This window comes from Lygodium microphyllum, chromosome 15 (genome assembly GCF_053477565.2).
Source record: "Lygodium microphyllum isolate KBCC chromosome 15, Lygodium_microphyllum_v1.1.10, whole genome shotgun sequence".
Classification (NCBI taxonomy): domain Eukaryota; kingdom Viridiplantae; phylum Streptophyta; class Polypodiopsida; order Schizaeales; family Lygodiaceae; genus Lygodium; species Lygodium microphyllum.
In genome coordinates this window covers 129,938,694-129,957,227 of record NC_141149.1, presented here as the reverse complement: position 1 = coordinate 129,957,227, position 18,534 = coordinate 129,938,694, and the positions used below count along the sequence as shown (strand labels likewise).

General features: G+C 37.5%; 1 protein-coding gene across 2 annotated transcripts; it reads right to left on the bottom strand.

Annotated features, from left to right (window-relative positions):
- Positions 1–10,467: 10,467 nt before the first annotated feature.
- LOC148025061 (protein OBERON 4-like) lies at positions 10,468–16,099 on the bottom strand. 2 transcript variants are annotated; one of them, XM_087694766.1, is made up of 3 exons: positions 12,682–16,099; positions 11,649–12,146; positions 10,468–11,526 (listed from the first exon to the last, which is right to left on the bottom strand). In XM_087694766.1, exons 1-3 carry the CDS (start codon positions 15,554–15,556, stop codon positions 11,468–11,470), a joined length of 3,432 nt encoding a protein of 1,143 aa, XP_087550892.1. In that variant the 5' UTR covers positions 15,557–16,099; the 3' UTR covers positions 10,468–11,467. The 2 variants fall into 2 exon arrangements, with proteins under 2 accessions (XP_087550892.1, XP_087550893.1); XM_087694767.1 differs by having other exon boundaries at positions 10,469–11,526; positions 11,612–12,146.
- Positions 16,100–18,534: the final 2,435 nt, after the last annotated feature.

The following is an 18,534-nucleotide window of genomic DNA, read 5'->3' as shown; positions in this document are numbered from 1 at the left end:
AGCAAGGACATGGGACACGCTGATTAAGATACGCCTTGCGATCTTGAACAATAAGACCTTCTTCGTTTTCCATCTTATCTACATTACAGCAAACGAGGCTCAAATGGATAGCTTTATGGAGATGTATGTCAAGTTGCAAGTTGACCATAAGCTCTTGCATTGTACATAGTAGTTGAGAGATTTATTGATGTTATATCTCGGCCCTATATCATGCTCAAGGATTTGTTTGTCCCCGTAGATAATTATTCGTTATTGTAAAAAAAAAAAAGCATTAGTTCATAAGGTTCATGAGTCGAAGACTAAATGTTTGGACTTGACTAAAAGATTGGATAATGGCTTAGATGCTAGAAGGAAAAGTGATGAATATGTTACTTCATCATTGCAACAAAAAGATTGGTGACAAGGATGCTATGATTAATGAAGTTCTTCACGAGGTGAATATAAAGTTGAAGGGGATGGAACACGATTCTTCTTTGGGATTTAATGGTGATAAGTCAATTATTGAGGTGTCTTCTTATACAACCATTATACCTTATATACCTAGCTATGGTCTCTAGGTTATGTACTTTGAGTATCTTAGAGGGGCTCTATCTACTAGGATTACTTATACAACTGCACTAGAGGGCTTTGAGTATAAGTAATCCATTTATGAGCATCATTGAGGATCTTTTAGTCTAATAATAAATCAGTCTTAGCAAAAAGCATCTTAGAAATGTGGTTTTTTTTTCCTAGGATCGCGTATTAAAATTAATGCCATCTATGAAATTTATCAACTATAGTAATAAAATTTGTTTCAATCAATTCTACTCATAGTCATAAGACCTGAGAGAAAATATCCTATGCTCAATTTAAGGGATTCTTCTTCTATAACAATACTTTTGGGTTCATTTTGATGAAGTATCGTAATGACCATTAGCTAGGGTATCATTTTCTTTTAGTCCTTCCGTTGACTAGTTGGCATGATTTCTAATTTGTTATGCCTATAAAGTTAATACAAAAACAATGAATTATGCATATCACAATTAGCTCCCCTACTTGGACATTATGAAGGACATGACCAATTTTAAGCCATCTTAAAGAGTCACCAATGTACGTGGCCCATGGCAAAGCACATTGCATACCATTATTGATAAGTCTATTATCGTGCATCTTAAATCTCCTAATTAGACTTTATAAAGTATATGACTAATTTTTAGCTCTCTTAAGGAGTCGATGTAATGGTACCCATAAAAAAAGCAAAGTGGATACCATTACCATAATCATGGATATGCTATCGTTCCAATATATGTTATCTTTCTCTTTCTCTTTCTCTCCCTCCCTCTCCCTCTCTTTCTCTCGCATTTCCTCTCCCTCTCACAATATATCTTAACACTCTCCAAAAGCAAAAGGGAGAGGGAGAGAGAGAATGCACTCTCCCTCCCTCTCCCTCTCCCTCTCCCTCTCTTTCTTTCCTTCTCTCTCATTTCCTCTCCCAAACAAGCAAAAAAGAAAGTGATTTAAACCTTTAATAAGCAAAAGGGAGAGGGAGAGAGAGAATGCACTCTCCCTCCCTCTCCCTCTCCCTCTCCCTCTCTTTCTCTCCCTCTCTCATTTCCTCCCCCTCCCTCTCTTTCTCTTTATCTCCCTCTCCCTCTCTTTCTCTCACATTTCCTCTTCTAAACAAGCAAAAAAGAAAGTGATTTAAACCTTAAACAAGCAAAAGGGAGAGGGAGAGAGAGAATGCGCGCGCACACACACACACACACACACACACACACACACTCTCTCTCTCTCTCTCTCTCTCTCTCTCTCTCTCTCTCTCTCTCTCTCCTAAACAAGCAAAAGAGAAAGTGATTTAAACCTTAAACAAGCAAAAGAAAGAGAGAGGGAGGCTCACCGATGAGATATGGCAAGTATGGGGCGGCTCCTCTTTGCGATGAAGGCTCCTCCTCTCCTTCGCGAACAACGGCAGCGGCAAGTCTTCTTCCTCTCCTTCTCTCACGACGATCGCTCTCTCCCTCACTCTCGCTTTCAAAACACAAAACGTGCAAACACGAAATGAAACTGCGCTTGGTTTCGGCCCGCCTTTTTCCCTGTGGAGCGTTTTTGCGACGCAAATAGCGATGCCAATAGCGATGTCAATAGCGACGCCGCTACTAGCTCAAATCCTTGTAGTGTGTCTTCTTCTTTTTACACACACACACGTATACCCACACAATTAGCACACGCACGCATACACACTCACAGAGAAAAATATATTATACATATAATATAATTTATTATAACATATAATATATTAAATTTTATAATTATATAAATATATAATGATTTTATTTAATGTAAACATGTGTGTGTTTGTGTGTACATGTTTATATGACTGGTTAGATATGTAGTATTGTTATGTAATATATATTATTATATAGTAATATTGCATATCTAATATTACATTAATTATGTTATATGATATCCTATAGTGTGTTATCTATTAAAGCTACATTAATTCCACTATATAATATTAGCATTAATGTTATATTGCATTATATGTATTACACACACACACACACACACAATTAAGATATTTCATATACATTATATTACATATCATAGGTATCATATATTATATAATTACATAGTGGCTCAAGGAGTGGGCAAGTTGGGGGGCAAGGGGGTGCACCTAAAGTTCTTTATCAAAACCAACATGGTTTTTGTCATAGTAAAAGAATCTAAGATCCAACTCAGAACAACATGTTTACTATGCAAATCTTGTTTTAGCTAATGTAGGAATTTCCATTTCATTAATAGAGAACTTAATAAGGCTTACAAAAAGGCTACCTAGATTTTTATTCTTAGTGGCTTTAAGTGGCTTGATTTTGTTCTAGTCTTCATCAAAATGATTCAACCTCTTCTTAGGAAAATATGGTTGGGATTCATCTTCTCATTTAAGATGAAGAGAGGAAATGCAAATCAAGGAAGGCAATGCAAGCATTCAAGTCTAATATTAGATTCAGAAAAAAGGTTCCCAAAATCTTGGATGGAAGATTTCAAGTCATTAGTGTCTCTTGCTATTATAAGTTCATGTCTAAAACACTAGTACTATGGATTAAATTTATTTTGCCTAAAGTTCCTCATTAGAACAAATATGATTTTTGTCATGGTAAGAGGATCCAAGATCCTATTTTTTAACATCATATGTGCTAAGGAACGTGTTTTGGCTAATGAGAAATATTTTGTTTTGATTAACAAGGGACTTGATCGTGCTTATGATATGATTACCATGAACTTTATTCCAGATGTCCTTAAGTGAATTGACTTTGATCATCTTCATCAAAATGCTTTGAGATTGTTTTAGTGAGATAGTTTAGGTTTCGAGCTCCTTTCAATAATGCAACTACAAGAGTGTTTATCGATGATAGAATCTTGTTCCTTAATGTTAAGGAGATCTATTAGGAAAGAAAGAAAGGTGCCCCTTGTCCCACTTTCTCTTTATCTAATGGAAATACAACCATTCATTAAAGTAATAGATTGGATGTTACAATCAAGTTCTATCAATGGCCTAGCTTTCCTTGATGGAACTTAGTTCTTGTCACATTTTTTTGAGATGATTGTTCTAATTGGATTGATGCCAATAAGAAATCAATCGATGCCTTTGTTGCATATTTATGATCTATTTGCAAATACACTTAGGCCAAGTGATAAATATAGAAAAAATTGTGATCATCATTAATTAGCAAGATGGAATTGGATGGCTCATATTTTATTTGTTTAATGTTATTCAAGATGGAAGGATATTTTATTATTACTAGACAAATATTTGAAATGTTTTTTGATGAAGTGAAGTAATAAGGTTCTTCATTAGCAAAACCTTGTTAGGGTTTGTTGGGAGACTAATTGCTTAAGGGTTCACTATATGTATATCCTCTATATTACATGTGTTTAAGGCCTATTTATAAATACACCTATTTGTGAATTTTACTTGAATAAAATACAACATTTTCTTATTCAATTTGTAATTAACCCCTTTATATGACACCCTTTTGTATCTTAAAAAGTACAAAAATGATATTTAAAAATTTCCTTATTTTAAACCCATGTGATACCAACATATATTTAAGAGTGATCCCCAGAGACTAATTGTGCTTAAGCCATGCTAACCATAACAAGTATCTTTATTTGTTTGAATGTTTACTTCCTCTAAGATGTCTTAGGAAAGGATTAAAAAGTTCTATAGGAACTTTCTTTGGTTCTATAGTGACAAGATTGTTTCTCGGGTTAAGGTCTCTACTTATAGTTATTTGGTTCTATGTTGACAAGACTCCATGGAAGGCTATAGACATTTCTTCCTTGTATCCAAAAGGATGGATTGTAATATGTCTTGGGGTGCTATGTTGAGGTGTTAGGTCTTAGAGGTTTTCGAGAGGAAAATGGGAAGACTTGGAATGTTTGGTAGGTTATTTTGCATTTAATATGAGGCCTAGGATCTCCCTAGGATTAAGGAATCTAAGTCATCTAGGAAGCAAATTTGGATAGAGATCATTATATGAGGAGAAACACGTCTCTATCAATGGTCATACGGCTTTCTAGTTTTCCTTTCAAACATAGCATTATACCTAATAATGAGAAATTAGACTTGTTTAAGAGCATTTTTGAGAATGGATTAAGTGCTAGATTGGCACATGGATTAAGTATTGGATTGACATTTGATAGAAATAAGGTCTAGAAGATAATAAGAATAGTTATGACATTCAGATGTTTGGAAATTCTTTGGCTTATAATAGGACATCAAGAAATGTCTCTATCTTAGATAAGGACTTTTAAGTTTTTCCCTTTTTTCATGTGGAACACTATCATTTTTTCTACAAATACATGCTTGTGGTTCACCCATTAGGCTTAGACATCCTCAAGGGATGAGGTATCCTGGAGCAACTCTGAATGTAGTTCCTACAATAAATTTTTAGATATGATTTTCCAAGATAGAGCTCATTTTTCAAAGTCAAACTCCAATCAGAGATCTCTTCCATACCCATCAATCATCTCCCCATTTAGTTCTAACCAAAGACTTTACAGAAAGTTATACTATAAAAGGATATCCCAATATCAAATTTTAAACACTAAACCTTGCAAGGGCAAGCCAAAATGTTCATATAAGGCGGAACTTTTATAAGGATAGACATGATGATGTAATCACTAGGGCTTGCCTACACTAAGTGATGGAGAAAAGGTGCAATCCAAGTGATTCTAGTTGTTGATAATGAAACAATAAATTAGGGTTTACTAGATCAAATGATGGTTTACTAGGACCTTAGTACTAAAGCATGGTAGCATGCTAAGCTAATTATGAAAATAGTGATGTGGTTCATTAAGATTTTTAGCTAGAATAAGACACTATATGCCATCAAGAGGTGGAGAGATTAAGGGGTGCATCCTCTACTTTTAGGGAGACTACCCTTTAGAGCACCAACAAATGTACATATTTCCCATTTAAAGGCACCCTCAACAATTGAGTATAAATGAATTTGCATTTCTCAATTTCTCTTTCATGGCTTGGCATCCTCTCACTTTAATGATCTTGAATTGGCCCTAGCATCTTTAACATGGTATCAAAGCCTAACACGTTCTCTATCTCAAACCTCTGTATAATAGCATTTGGTCTACATTCATCTAACGTCATTTTAGCCATTGCCTTCTAGACATCACCATACAAATCAATATGTAGCTTAGATCACAAGAGGTCACTATTTAGGATATAATGCTCATTCCAAAGTAGAACCATAGGGTCATAAGAGCCACTACAATCCCCTTTAACATAAATGCATAAAAAGTGACATTGAAGCTCTCAAAATTTTAGATGTTAGATGGAAACCATAGCCAAAAGTCTCTATTACCTTGTTTTTTACCCTCAAAGTAATACACATAACCATTCACTAACGCACTTAGATAGTTGGATTGAGCACACAAAGGTGCCCCCCCCCCCCCCCAAAAAAAAATTAATAACTTTATTAACAAACATAGCAATATCAATACCTTAAAGGTAGAAATGCGACTATTTAAGTAGATTATTAGTAATATATGGTCATTTTAACTATTGTTTTAATTGTTTCTCATTGTTATGTTGGAACTGCCAAAGCATAATAGTGCAAATGCAAAGTCTAGCCAAATTGTTGATGAAGAGCAACAAGACCAACATGAAGTTCACAAGTAATGAAGGCTTACAAATGAAAACTACAGCATTACAAATGAAAAGTGGAGCACAAGACCCAAAGAAAGCCAAAGAAAAAGGTCATATCTACGAGTAAAAGCCAAAATCAAAGACGGAGCCAACAAGGACTAGAAGAGAATATATAAGGGTCCAGCATTAAGAAGACCAATGAAACTAAAAGGCTAGAGAACAAGAGTCCCAAAGTTCTGAGAAAAGCATTAAATGCTAATGAATTAAGTGGCCTTTTCCAAAAAGCCTTGTGATCAATCAAAACCACCTAGTGGGGGGGGGGGGGGGGGGGGGGGGGGGTTGAGAATGCAAGGGTATTGGATCAATGAATGGTTTAGTAGAAGCTTGGTGCCAAAAACACGATTGTGCTAAGCAAATTATACAAGCAGTGATGTAATACATTAAGAGTTCCCATTAAAATAGAACTCTATGAATCACCAAGGGGCGGAGTGTGAAAAAGATTGATTTTTGGGTTAAATATTTTATTTTGGAAACGTTCCATTCTTAGGTTCTTCTTAGAAACCTCAATCACTTTGGATGGTGCGCTTAGAATTAATCCTTGATTGTATTGCATAAGCAATGTGGCAGTTGATATTACTTGTGTTGAAGGTACTACTTACTCTTTACTTCTATTAATAGTATATAATTTAATATGTGAGTATGTCATGATTAGCATTACCTAGAGTGGTGTAAAATACTAATTCATAGTTATCTTTGCTTTTCTATATGTTTCAATTAGAGTGATTCTTTATATTCAACAATTCATCTATTTACACTTTTATTGATAAGTTATTTGGTCGATAGATTTGGTGTTTCAATCATTTTTAGTGCATATGGTAATCCCTAGTGATAGCAAATTTTGATATTGGAGCATCATCATCATATTTATTATTTTGATGATTGGGCAACTATTTTTTGGAGAACTTATTAATGAAGATATGAGGCACTAGTGCATATATATAACATGAGATTCAATAGATATATGAGAAGACCTTGGTATAACATAAGAACACTCATTAGATTATTTCTATTACTACACACACACACACACACACACACACACACACACACACACACACACACACACACACACACACACACACACACACACACACACACACACACACACACACACACACACACACACACACACACACACACACACACACACACACACACAATGAATTTAAATAATTTCTAGAGTTGGTGGTACAAATATTAATTACTGGGTGATCTATTTAAAATTTGGGGTGGTATCATCCTTGGGTTCTTCTTAGAAAGCCTAATTGCTTTGGTCAGTTCCCCTAAAGTAAAATTTCAAGTGAATTGCGTAAGCAATGTGGTGGTTAGCGTTATTTGAGTGTTGTGGGTAGTTGTTACTCTTTATTTAAATTGGTGGCTAGATAATTTACTCTACGTTGTAGTTTGTGTTTACTTGTACTAGTGTATAAGAGTTTATTATTTTGATGATCGGGTGACTATTATTTATATGCTTTATTTATGAAGATATGAGTTACAACTACTCATCAATTAAATGTGGCATCATGGATATTGAGAAATAACACTCATTCGATTCTTTATATTTTTATATGTTGACAAATAGTAAATAGATCTCAAGAACGTTGAGAGCATGTGCAAATCAAATCTCTTGATGTGTAGAAAAACCTTTTCGGGCAAAAGGCAGACTAATCTATTCAAATGTATACATAGAGAAGTACCCCCTCTATGCATGGAGGAGAATTGCACTCAACCTTATGTCATGCTCCCTTTCCTTTTTGCATTAATTTCATTTTAGTTTTTTCTTTTGGTAGAAGAGAGAGAGAGAGTTTTGCTTCTACATGCCATGGTTTCATTGAGATGTTTGTATATTATATTTTCTATTGTGTATAATCTAGAATTCATGTATCCATGATCAATTCCATCCATCTAATATTAAGGGAACAATAATTGATTTGCACATTGATTTGCTATGATCTTATTTGCATGTTCATTTTGATGAACTTGATACCCATTTGCATAGTTATTTGGTTGGGCATCTCTTTAGTTATAATTCTTTTCATGGTTTGTGCAACAGGAGCTTGTCTACCACATTCAAAGTTGAGATTAGCTATTGCTACATTATATAGAAAAGTGTCTTGTCAAATCCTAGCATGGATTTCTTGGCAAATGATAGTTTCCTCTCGTTGTCTTTGAAGGAGATAAGATAAGAAACATAGACACCCCACATGGTGGTTGGGGCATTTGTTGGCTAGGCCATATAGGGGTGCAATTTTCCACTAGTACAATGGAGGCATGCATATTAGGGGATTACAACAAGTGATCAAAGTGTGAGGGCATGCCCATTATGCCTTCATGATGTTAGTGGAGTTCGTTTTGTAGGGTGGTACTAGCGAGTCAAACTAGGAGTACTAAGGTATGAGCCTAGTCAAACTGGCCTGATTTAAGAAAGGGCTTTTACTACTCATGCATGAGTTGCTGAGAAGTTGTTATAGATTAACAATAGGTATTAAACCAAAGTAGTGAGGAAGATAAGGGGATGCAATATGAAAAGTCGATAAAGAAAGCTAAGTTTATGTGTTGCTAGGAGGCACTAGTTTTATTACTAGAGGAATGATGTTGTTTACTAGTTCTCTCTTATGTGGCAAGGCGTGTTCTCAAGGGATCATAGCCTTAGATGGTTCTCCCTTAAGTAGAACTTGATGGAGATGTCAGTCCTCTTTGAGTGTAACATTTGCTCATGTACATGGGTGATCCAACTTGCGGGTCATTTCATAATATACACATCAACCAATACTAGAGTTCCCTTGCAAACCACCCTTGTTCTCTATGCAAACAAACTAGGTATTTAGCAAGAGAGTATGCAATAAAATTGCAAAAGAATGTATGAAAGGATCACAAGATGAAAGAAGCACAAAGAACCTAAAAAGAAGACAAAGACTAGAGGTTAACTAGCATCATCCAAGATTCAAGGTTTGATGTAGTCACATAAAGGTAAGGGACAAAACAAGTAAATCTAAATTGAGAAAGTAATCTCCTTAGCCTAAAGAAGGCAATACCCTAAACACTTGTAACAAGGTAAATGCCACCCAAGTTTGTGCAACCAATGAAAGATGACACAAAAACTGAGAGAGTCAAGGGGAAGCATATACACCATTTAAGTTCTTAAAATAATATTTTAACATTGATTCAAAAAGTATGTGTTTTATCTACTTAATTTTGAAACTTACATCAAATTTGAAGGTATTGTTCCAACACTTAAATTCCCAATTATACTGAAGTATAGGATTCATTCCACTTCCTAAATGACCCTACTAGTGTTCAAATTGCTAGTGTTAAATTATGTTTACTAAAGTGAGAGTACCGTGAGAGAGATTCATAAGTGCACACTTAGTCCGATTCAATTGATATGGATTCCTTTAAATAGGCAAGAAATGCATATGTTGGTCTTTTCAAAGGGTAGGCCTACAATCACCTTTCGACCACCCTACCATTGGACAACCATCATATAAGTTAGGAATCAAGAGCAAAAATAAAGAAGGAATAGAAAAAAATACAAGCAATAAAAGGGAGCATAAGCTCCTTTTATGGATAGGTATATTGCAACTCTTCTTGCAAGTTGAAAGAAGAGTACTACATTAGTGGAATGTGACAATTAGTGGTACTTTTGGATATTAATGTAGATTTACTATCCTAACCATTATGAACTCGCAAGTTTGCATTAGCTATATATAATTATCTATCTTGTTAGACTTCAAGAAACTTGGCAAGAACAAGATGTTTTGCAAACACCCCCCAATAACATATATGAGGAAAGAATGGAAGGATAACCTAAAGGCCTAAAAAAGAAAGCTTTAATGCTTGATGAACATCCAATACCATAAACAAGAAAAGCATGGTAGGATAACTAATTGGTCATAAAAAGACAAGGTTTAGTTCAATCATGTGGTAATCAAGTAGCCAATTATGCAATCATCAACCATTGTACACAATATGCAAGAAAAGCATGAAAGAAAAGTAAGGTTTAGTTCAATGGTGTGGTAATGAAGGTTTACTTCAATCATGTGGTGATCAACCACGTGTACAATGTGATTATACGTATGTGGTGGTAACGAAGGTTTACTTCAATCATGTGGTGATCAACCATGTGTACAATGTGATTATATGTATGTGGTGGTAAGACATCATCTTCATATGGATGCAAGAAGAGAATTGTACAGATGCACTGGTGTTGAATTGAAGGTTTACTTCAATCATGTGGTGATCAACCATGTGTACAATGCGATTATATTTATGTGGTGGTAAGACATAGTCTTCACATGGATGCAAGAGGAATGGTGACATTGATTGTACATAGACTCTACAACATTTGGAATAACATGGATCTATGTATGGTGAGGCATAGTTTTGAAATATGTCAAAAAAATGTATGCTTCGAACATCTTTCCCATACATTGGAGTTGCTTTAGAAGGTCAAGTACGAAAGGTACTCCTTTAGTACATGGCCAAAGACCAAGATGCTCAATACAACCTCTTAAAGGACATCCCACAACCTCCCTAAAGAAGGGAATCAAGTGCAACTAAATGAAAACCTTAATCCACTCAAGCATGTACTTTCAAATATTCATATTTGAAGCCATATGCACGTTCAAAATCCCAAACCCACATTTACAAAGATGTAAAATCTACACGAAAGTCCCACCCAGAGCATGAGCCTTGCCCATCTTAATTTTTCAAGATCCCAAGGATGTTGGTTAGCAAACAGTTCCAAAGTGGAGACCTTTCCGAACCGCGGGTGACTGCAGGGTCCAAAAAGGATCGCAACCAGCTCACATGTGCAAGGTTTTTACATTTATCTATCATTTTTCTCTTCAACCGCACAGTTCTGGTGGTGGGAACAAGCTATTAAGCATTTGCTTTTAAGGCAATGCAAAATAAGATTAGATTGCCTCTTCCTTACAATGAAACTTGCTTGCTGTATTGCTTTCTCACTCGAGGGTAGGGTGCCATACACAGGATATGCCCTTATACCCTAGAGAGTTTCAAAATCTGCATCCATGGAGAGACGCGCCCTTGCTGAATGAACAGAAGAGAGAAGCTCTTCAATCTGCATGCACATAATACATTAACAGCCCTTGCATGGTAACGATGCTATCTGCACGACGCTAGCCATTGCTCAGGCATTCCAGTGCAGTTCTCAAACAAGCCATACGATCACCAGTTCTTCTGAAGCTTACATTATGCCGCCAAAAACAGTAACTGTAGGCGAGCCTCACGGTCTAAAGCTTATTGTGTGGCTGTTGGGCAGTTGCAAGACCATTCCTCTCTTTTGAAACGGCATGATTCTGCAGCAACATACGACTGACTTGTCAAATTGTTACACCATGAACAGAGGATGTACAATGGGTAATAGAAAGGACCAATGGATACCTCATCGCCCATCAGGCTAACTGCAGTTTCGCCGTACCTTTCTTCATCAGCAAATGCTTCATATCAGCTTCAATCCTGACCCTCATCCTTTTGTAATCATGATGGGCCCTCTCAAGTAGCTGTAGCTCCTCAAAGTACTTCCTGCGCCTCAATTCTGCTTGGTCAAGGCTCAATTTAGCACACTTGGAAGAGAAATCTGCCTCAATCTTGTCACGTTTGAGAGATACAATATGCTGAAGACTAGCCGCATCTTCTCGAGCTTCCATTGCACGTGCTTCAAACATTGTTGCTTCTGCTTTCTTTAGCTTCACAATTCTCTCTATGTCCTCTAATTGAGCTGCCTTGTGTGCTCTGCCAAGCTGCAATTCTGCTGCCTCTATGCCCTTTTTCTGCAGCTCGGTATAACACAGCTGAAGTGCCTCCTGAACGTCTGGAAGCTTGACCTTAGAGACATCAAGCTTAAAGCTCTCTTCTGCAGGGTTGAGACCTTTATCGGGGATAAATGTCTGCACTCCATCGTTTGCCATATTACCATCTGCCGTTAAATTCGATGACCGTGAGATAATCATTGTTATGACTACAAATTTATCTGAGAAACAAGCCATAGGGCAAAATCTTTGTATTGTAACTTTGAAGCACGACCTAGATGTGTTTAGAGAGATCAAAGGAAAAAGAAGTGATGACAGCAACCATGTGATCTTTTGTTTGAACAGATGATTTTGCTTGAGCACTTACAAACAGAAAAAAGAAGCGCAACCTAGCGTGCACTGGAGCATTGCCTTTCCGTATCCCAGAAGAGCTCACAGCACTGCATTGTTCACAAAAGCAAGGGCTACTTTTTCTCTTTCTAGGACTAAATTTTCACTCTTGATTCCCATGTCACTATAACCTTGGAGAAGCATATGCCCTAATGCCCAATGCTGAAAATTCTTATTGGTGTGCTTGAGGAACCAAAATGAAATTCACTGGAGGATTTCAATCCACTCTTTGCTTACATTGACTAATCTAGCAACTTTTAAACCAAAAGCATAATTTTTGATAGAAGACAAACAGAAGGGAAAAAGAGTTACCATTGAAAAATAGCAGCATGCTCCTGCAAAGGTCTGCTGTGCCAGCTTTCTTTTCGAGCTTCTGCAACATTCTTTCAGCCATCCAACAAAGCTGCTTTTCTTTTGTGTCTTTGCTCCCATAAAAAATCTTCCTCACACAGTCCAGTTCTTTTGCAAAAGCTTCAGAGTCCCAAAGTCCTGCAAATTTCTCAAAGACAGCTTTGACAAATCCAAACAACTCCATGTAGTGGCCACATGCAATACATTGAAATTGCATCTCAGAGGGACCTTCTTGAGTTTGTGAAGTTTGCGCTGGCATGATGTAAGACATCCTTAGGCCACAATCAGTGTGACACCAATGCATACATACATCACAGCCAACCCAATAACACGTGTTATTAACAGAGTCAAACTTGGAGCATACCATACACATGCATTCATGGCAGAAACCACCCTTCTCTGTGCAAATTTTGCATTCACAACCATCCACAGGCAAAGACTGTTGACATTCAAGGTTAGGACACCTCATCTGCAATAATATCTCTCTCAGTACTTTACAGCTAGTCTGATTGGCACCTTCCTTCACAAAACCCTGCATCCCTGTCTTCAAAGCAACTAGAATCTCTAACTGTGTGCGGTGTGCATCCAAAAGTGTTTCTTCTCTTAGATCTGTCCGGCTATGAACTATGTTCTGAAGAGTTAGAAATTCTCCACGCTTCTCAATATTCCCCAACAAATTCTTCGCTGTGTATCTTAGACCATCCAAGAAAGCCACAGGCAAATTTTGCAGTTTGCATGCCATATCTGCAATAGGTTCTATGGAGATATCATGCAGCACTATTGTTTCAATCACAGGCACACTCTTTCCCCCTAGTGCCTCTCTGTTCCCAACAGTAGTATAAGCAGCAAGTAAAGATGAGTCAGCCACCTGAAATGGTGTTTCTGACTGGGTCCCTTTAAAACCTATATTGTGCTGATGCTCTTTACTCAGAGCAGTACACCCTTGTCTTCCCTCAGATTGGCTGTTAACTTCACGTTTCGTATGCAGAACTGGACTGGTTTTGCTGGTCCTTGAAGCACAAAGGTGACCTTCACAACTTTCCCTTTTGGCACTTTGCACTACTGGTGGACATGAAGGAAGCCAACTTATCTGCTTTGACTGAACCTGTAACAGATTTTTGTTTCCACATAAACCATTAGGCATCTGCTCTACTTGACTTGGACCTGGTTTACAAGCATGAGACATATGTCCATGTCCATCAACTGTTTGCCTGCTTCCACCACATGAATGTTCCTGATCATCATAAGATGCCCAATTCAAAGAGCAGCTGGCATTATGGATAAAGGATTGAGAGCAAGTAAGGGAGAATGATGTCGTGAATCCATCTGAATTCGAGATAGAGTCTGTCTGCGACGCATTCTGCCTTGGGTTGTGTGATGCTGACTGAAGTCTTTCTTCCCCTGCAGGACCTGGTAGAGTCAGAGGCCGATGTACATTTGGCAAGGTGCTCCCACGAGGAAGTGCTAGTGTCAAATGCAAAGACTCTACTTTCAGCATTTTCTGCTTGTGACCATTGATTGAGGATCCACACAAATTGAAACTGGTTGGACTTTTCTCAGGCAAACTTGACGTCAGAATTACAGTGTCCTTCAAATTATCCCCACTTTCATTTTTTTTAGATAGCTGACAGTGTCTTTCCCCTGAAAGCATTTTGCACGTTTTAAACTTTGTGCCATCTGGTTGAGTGGAAAAGGATAAATGCACTTCTCTACATGACTCGCCATCTTCCTTTCTTTCATGGACATTTAACTGCCTAGCTTCAGTCCCCGGAGTTAAAACTTCATCCCATTGCAGCTCTTTAAAGCTCTCACCATTGACACAAATTTTTGAGGTGGATTCTTGTTCAATGAACATTTCATGAGACTCCACCTTCAGGGAGGTACTTTTCTGAATGGATTGTTGTCGTTCTGTACATTTGATGATCTCCTTTCGATCAATATCCTCACCATTAAACTGTGGTAGCTCAGATTCATTACCCATATGTTTACACGGAGCACTTCCAGCAGACATGCACTTAATCGTTTTATCTTGGCAGGTATCATCTCTGTTTTGTTGTGATTCAACCTGCTTAGACTGCTTTTCATCTACCATCTCAGGATTTTTTCCAGTTGTAGATAAGTGAGGTAATTTTGCAGTTCCTAACGTAACTTTTCTATTATCGCCATACCTCGTAACTTTAGCATTTGACAGCCCTGTAACTTGAGGAACAAGATCACAACTCCCCATTGAAGAGACAATGAAACCATCTCCACCAGCTTCACCCTGTCTCTCAGAATCTGCAGGACATGACAAGGCTAGTGCTTCAGAATTTTCTCCCGCCATGCTTTCTCCATAACACAAGCGTGACTTCTGTTCTTGCAGAGCATCATTGGCAAGAGCTATGAAAGCTAGCTTCTTCTTCCAATTCCCTGGAATAATTTCATCGGAATCACCTCTAAGCCTCTTCTCCCTGCAGGACATGTCGAGAGGTGTATGGACATTGAAGCCGTTCACCTTAAAACCTGCATCTTGGGGCAAAATTCCGTGTGCCTGAAACCCATTCTGTTCTGATTTTGCTTTTTGATCGAGCAAAATAACTGATGGTGTGTTACGAGAACCGTTTCTTGCTGATGTCAATATTCTCCCATCAAAGTTCTTTGACACTCCTGTGGAGCACCCAATTTCCGTGTCGTAAACACTCGTGGCTGGTACCAAACTGCCATATATCGCCTCCCTTCTCATTGAAGAGCCCCAGCTTTGGGGAAGATCAAGGGTTTCAATCTCAAAGTGCTTCGCATGTTTTGTTCCTGACCCTGACCCTTCCAAAACCTTGTCAGAACCAATCTGCTCATCCATCTGATCCTGAGAAATAATCTTGTACAGGCAACGAGCCGTCTTTCTAATGTCTCTCCCTTCGGTAGTATCTTTCTCTCCCTTAACTCCTTTTATCAGGCTGCTTGGGTTTGCCTCCCGATAGTGAGTAGGTGACGTTCGTCTAGAGGTCGACCATTTCGACGGACTGTGTGTTGCTTAAGATCGTCTAACAGCTTGTCTGATCCTTCGTTCTCGTCGCCGGAAGGGCAACAGGTTAGGTATACTTCACCCTGACCATCTCCGTCTTAGCCTCCCGTCCAGCTCAGATCGCATGTAGTAGGTAGAGCCAAAAGGCATGCAAAAGCCACAGGGCGGGTCTGGTTAGCGATAGGAGCTTGGCTCACTGACGGGCCATGGCGAGGGTAGGTACATCTGAGCGCATGATTTGGGGGAGAAGATGAACCATTTGGGCTTTCAGCTACACACTACATAGTTTGCTCTCTCTCCCTCTCTGTCTCTGTCTCTCTTTGTGGGATGGAATGTTGCTAGTCGTCAAGGCTCGCTCTCTCTCTCTCTCTCTGTGGAATGTTGCTACTAGCTAGTCGTCAAGGCTGGATCCTTTAATGTTTTCTTATATATATTCCGTGTCTTTTCTTCCAAAGTCAAACAGTCGGCTGCGTTCACATCACGAGTGATTCGCGACGCGTCACGCAACTAGTTTGATTTCTTCTTTAATGTAGCCCTGGCCCCACCCAACACAATGCTTGGAAGTTGGTAGGTAGTAGGGTAAAGAGGCCAATAAAGTAGCGCCTTCCCAAACGAAAACACACCCCACCCCCATTGAGTGATAATTTTACAAGAAAGATGTGGCTCTTTTAGTCACTTAACAATAAAATATGATTTTTTAACATTTTTATAATGCGCAATTCATTTATTGAAAGTGAAAAAAATCTAGAGATGGACAGCACTCCCACATGCTTATCTACACTTAGTGAGCCTATGAATAATGAAAGGCTACCTTATACACATGTCCCTTTTTTCTAAGTCCATCTAATAAAGCAAGCATATCCTCTTTACACATATTGACTAGAACTTCTTTGCTAAGAGGCCCTTCCTTCTTCATCACCACTCTCTTTCTATTCTTCTAAAGTGTGGATAGAACAACAGTCCTTATGATATTCCACACTTTGATAGTCTCTTCATCAATTTTCCTAGGATCGCCTAGGATTGTAGCTCTCATTCCTATGCCCTCATTGAATTGTGCTAGCTTCATCCATTCTTTCATGCTTTTCCAGGCCCCTTTGGCAGCTCTGCAGAACCAGGAGAGATGGTTGCCTGTCTTGGTATGAGTGTAGCATAGAGCACACATTGAGCTGCAATCCTTGAATTTTGCCACTTTATCTCTTGTAGGGAGTTTCTTTGCAACAATCCTCCACAATAGCAGGAACACAAAACTCAAAACTCAAACTTTTCTAGCTTAAACAAACCATGTGACATTTTTGTGGATTAAAGATACATCATACTTATCATGCTTGTTGGGTTGTGCGTGTATTGAAGTGCAAAACACACAAAACGAAAAATGCAAAATGCAAAACTCAAAACTCAATTATTTTTACTTGATCAATCCATATATCAATGTTGTAGATGTAACTTTCCTATTATAGATGACTAGGCGCTCCGCGCCTAGACTCAGCTCGGCGCTTCGCGCCGGGGCTGACGCTACGCGCCAGCTTTCACCCAGCACTTTGTGCCAAAATATGAATTAGTGATGTTATAGTTAGTTCATGCATTTCACATCGTGATGCACGTCCTATGTAGTTACATTCTAAACTTGCTCCTAAAAAACATTAACTTGCTCCTAACAAACATTTACTTCCTCCTAAAAAACAACATTTCACTTAATAATGAACCAATTAGACTTACAATTTTTAGACTTCAATAAAAAACACTACCAATTCAATACAAAAACATTAATAACATTAATTATCTCAACCATAAAATTTGGAAAAGATAATTGAAGGAAAAGTGATTTTTTAATATAATTGAAAGTATTCCAATCATAACAGGGGAAAAGCATACATTGGTGGTACAAAAAAAGTACCCATTTTGATTATACCAAACAAAAAGTGGCAACCGGTAAATTTTTTGTAGATTACATTAGATGTTGTCGGACCTTATGTTTTTAGGTTCTTCTTTCAGAGATCTATCCATTGATATATAATATGATAGGTATTTTTTAAGTTGACATGTATAAACTGTACCTCAAAGATTTGTCAAAGGTACTGTCAAGGACAGTGCTTTTTTTCACCCAACAGTAGGCAAATGAAAAAGAAAGTGGATAATGTTTTCAAAATGATAGTTGTATTGTCGAAAATGAACTACTGGAAAGAAAGCACTAATGAACACTATGTTCTCATGCATTGACATAAACACAACTCAAACTCTACATTAAACCATGAATAACCATGCATATTTGAGAGAGACAAAGTACATATTGATCAAGGAAAAAATCTTACTTTTAAAGAACAAAATAAAAATTCATAACTTAGAGAGAGAGAGAGAGAGAGAGAGAGAGAGAGAGAGAGAGAGGCACCTGGAGAAGTAGTGTTCACGACAAAAAAGTAGAGTTGATGATGAAAGCGAAAGTGCGGTACCTGCATGGAAGAATGAAAGTAATGTTAGAGAAATAATTGAAAGTGATAAATGTATCACAATAGACAGAGAGAAAGAGAGATGAAAATACAATTAAACAATTTTTAAAATATTATTCGATTATATTGAAAAAGCAATAATGAGAGAGATAAAACACTATATAGTTTTAAAATATAAAAAATAGACATTAAATAAATGCATCTAATGATGAGAGAGAGTGAAGAATATATATACCTTGAAAAATAGAGTTGATGAAGATACCGAAAGTGGCAAAATGCATGCAAGACACATTGTAACAAAAATAATATTAGAGAGACTAATGACAAAAAAAATTTGTAAGTGCATCATAGACATTAACAATGTAATAA

Coding starts and splice junctions, on each gene's coding strand:
- LOC148025061 (XM_087694766.1), bottom strand. CDS start 15,556: ATGGATGAGCAGATTGGTTCTGACAAGGTTTTGGAAGGGTCAGGGTCA. Junction 12,147..12,681: donor CATGCTGCTATTTTTCAATG/GTAACTCTTTTT, acceptor ATTTAACGGCAG/ATGGTAATATGGCAAACGAT. Junction 11,527..11,648: donor GCATTTGCTGATGAAGAAAG/GTACGGCGAAAC, acceptor ATGTTGCTGCAG/AATCATGCCGTTTCAAAAGA.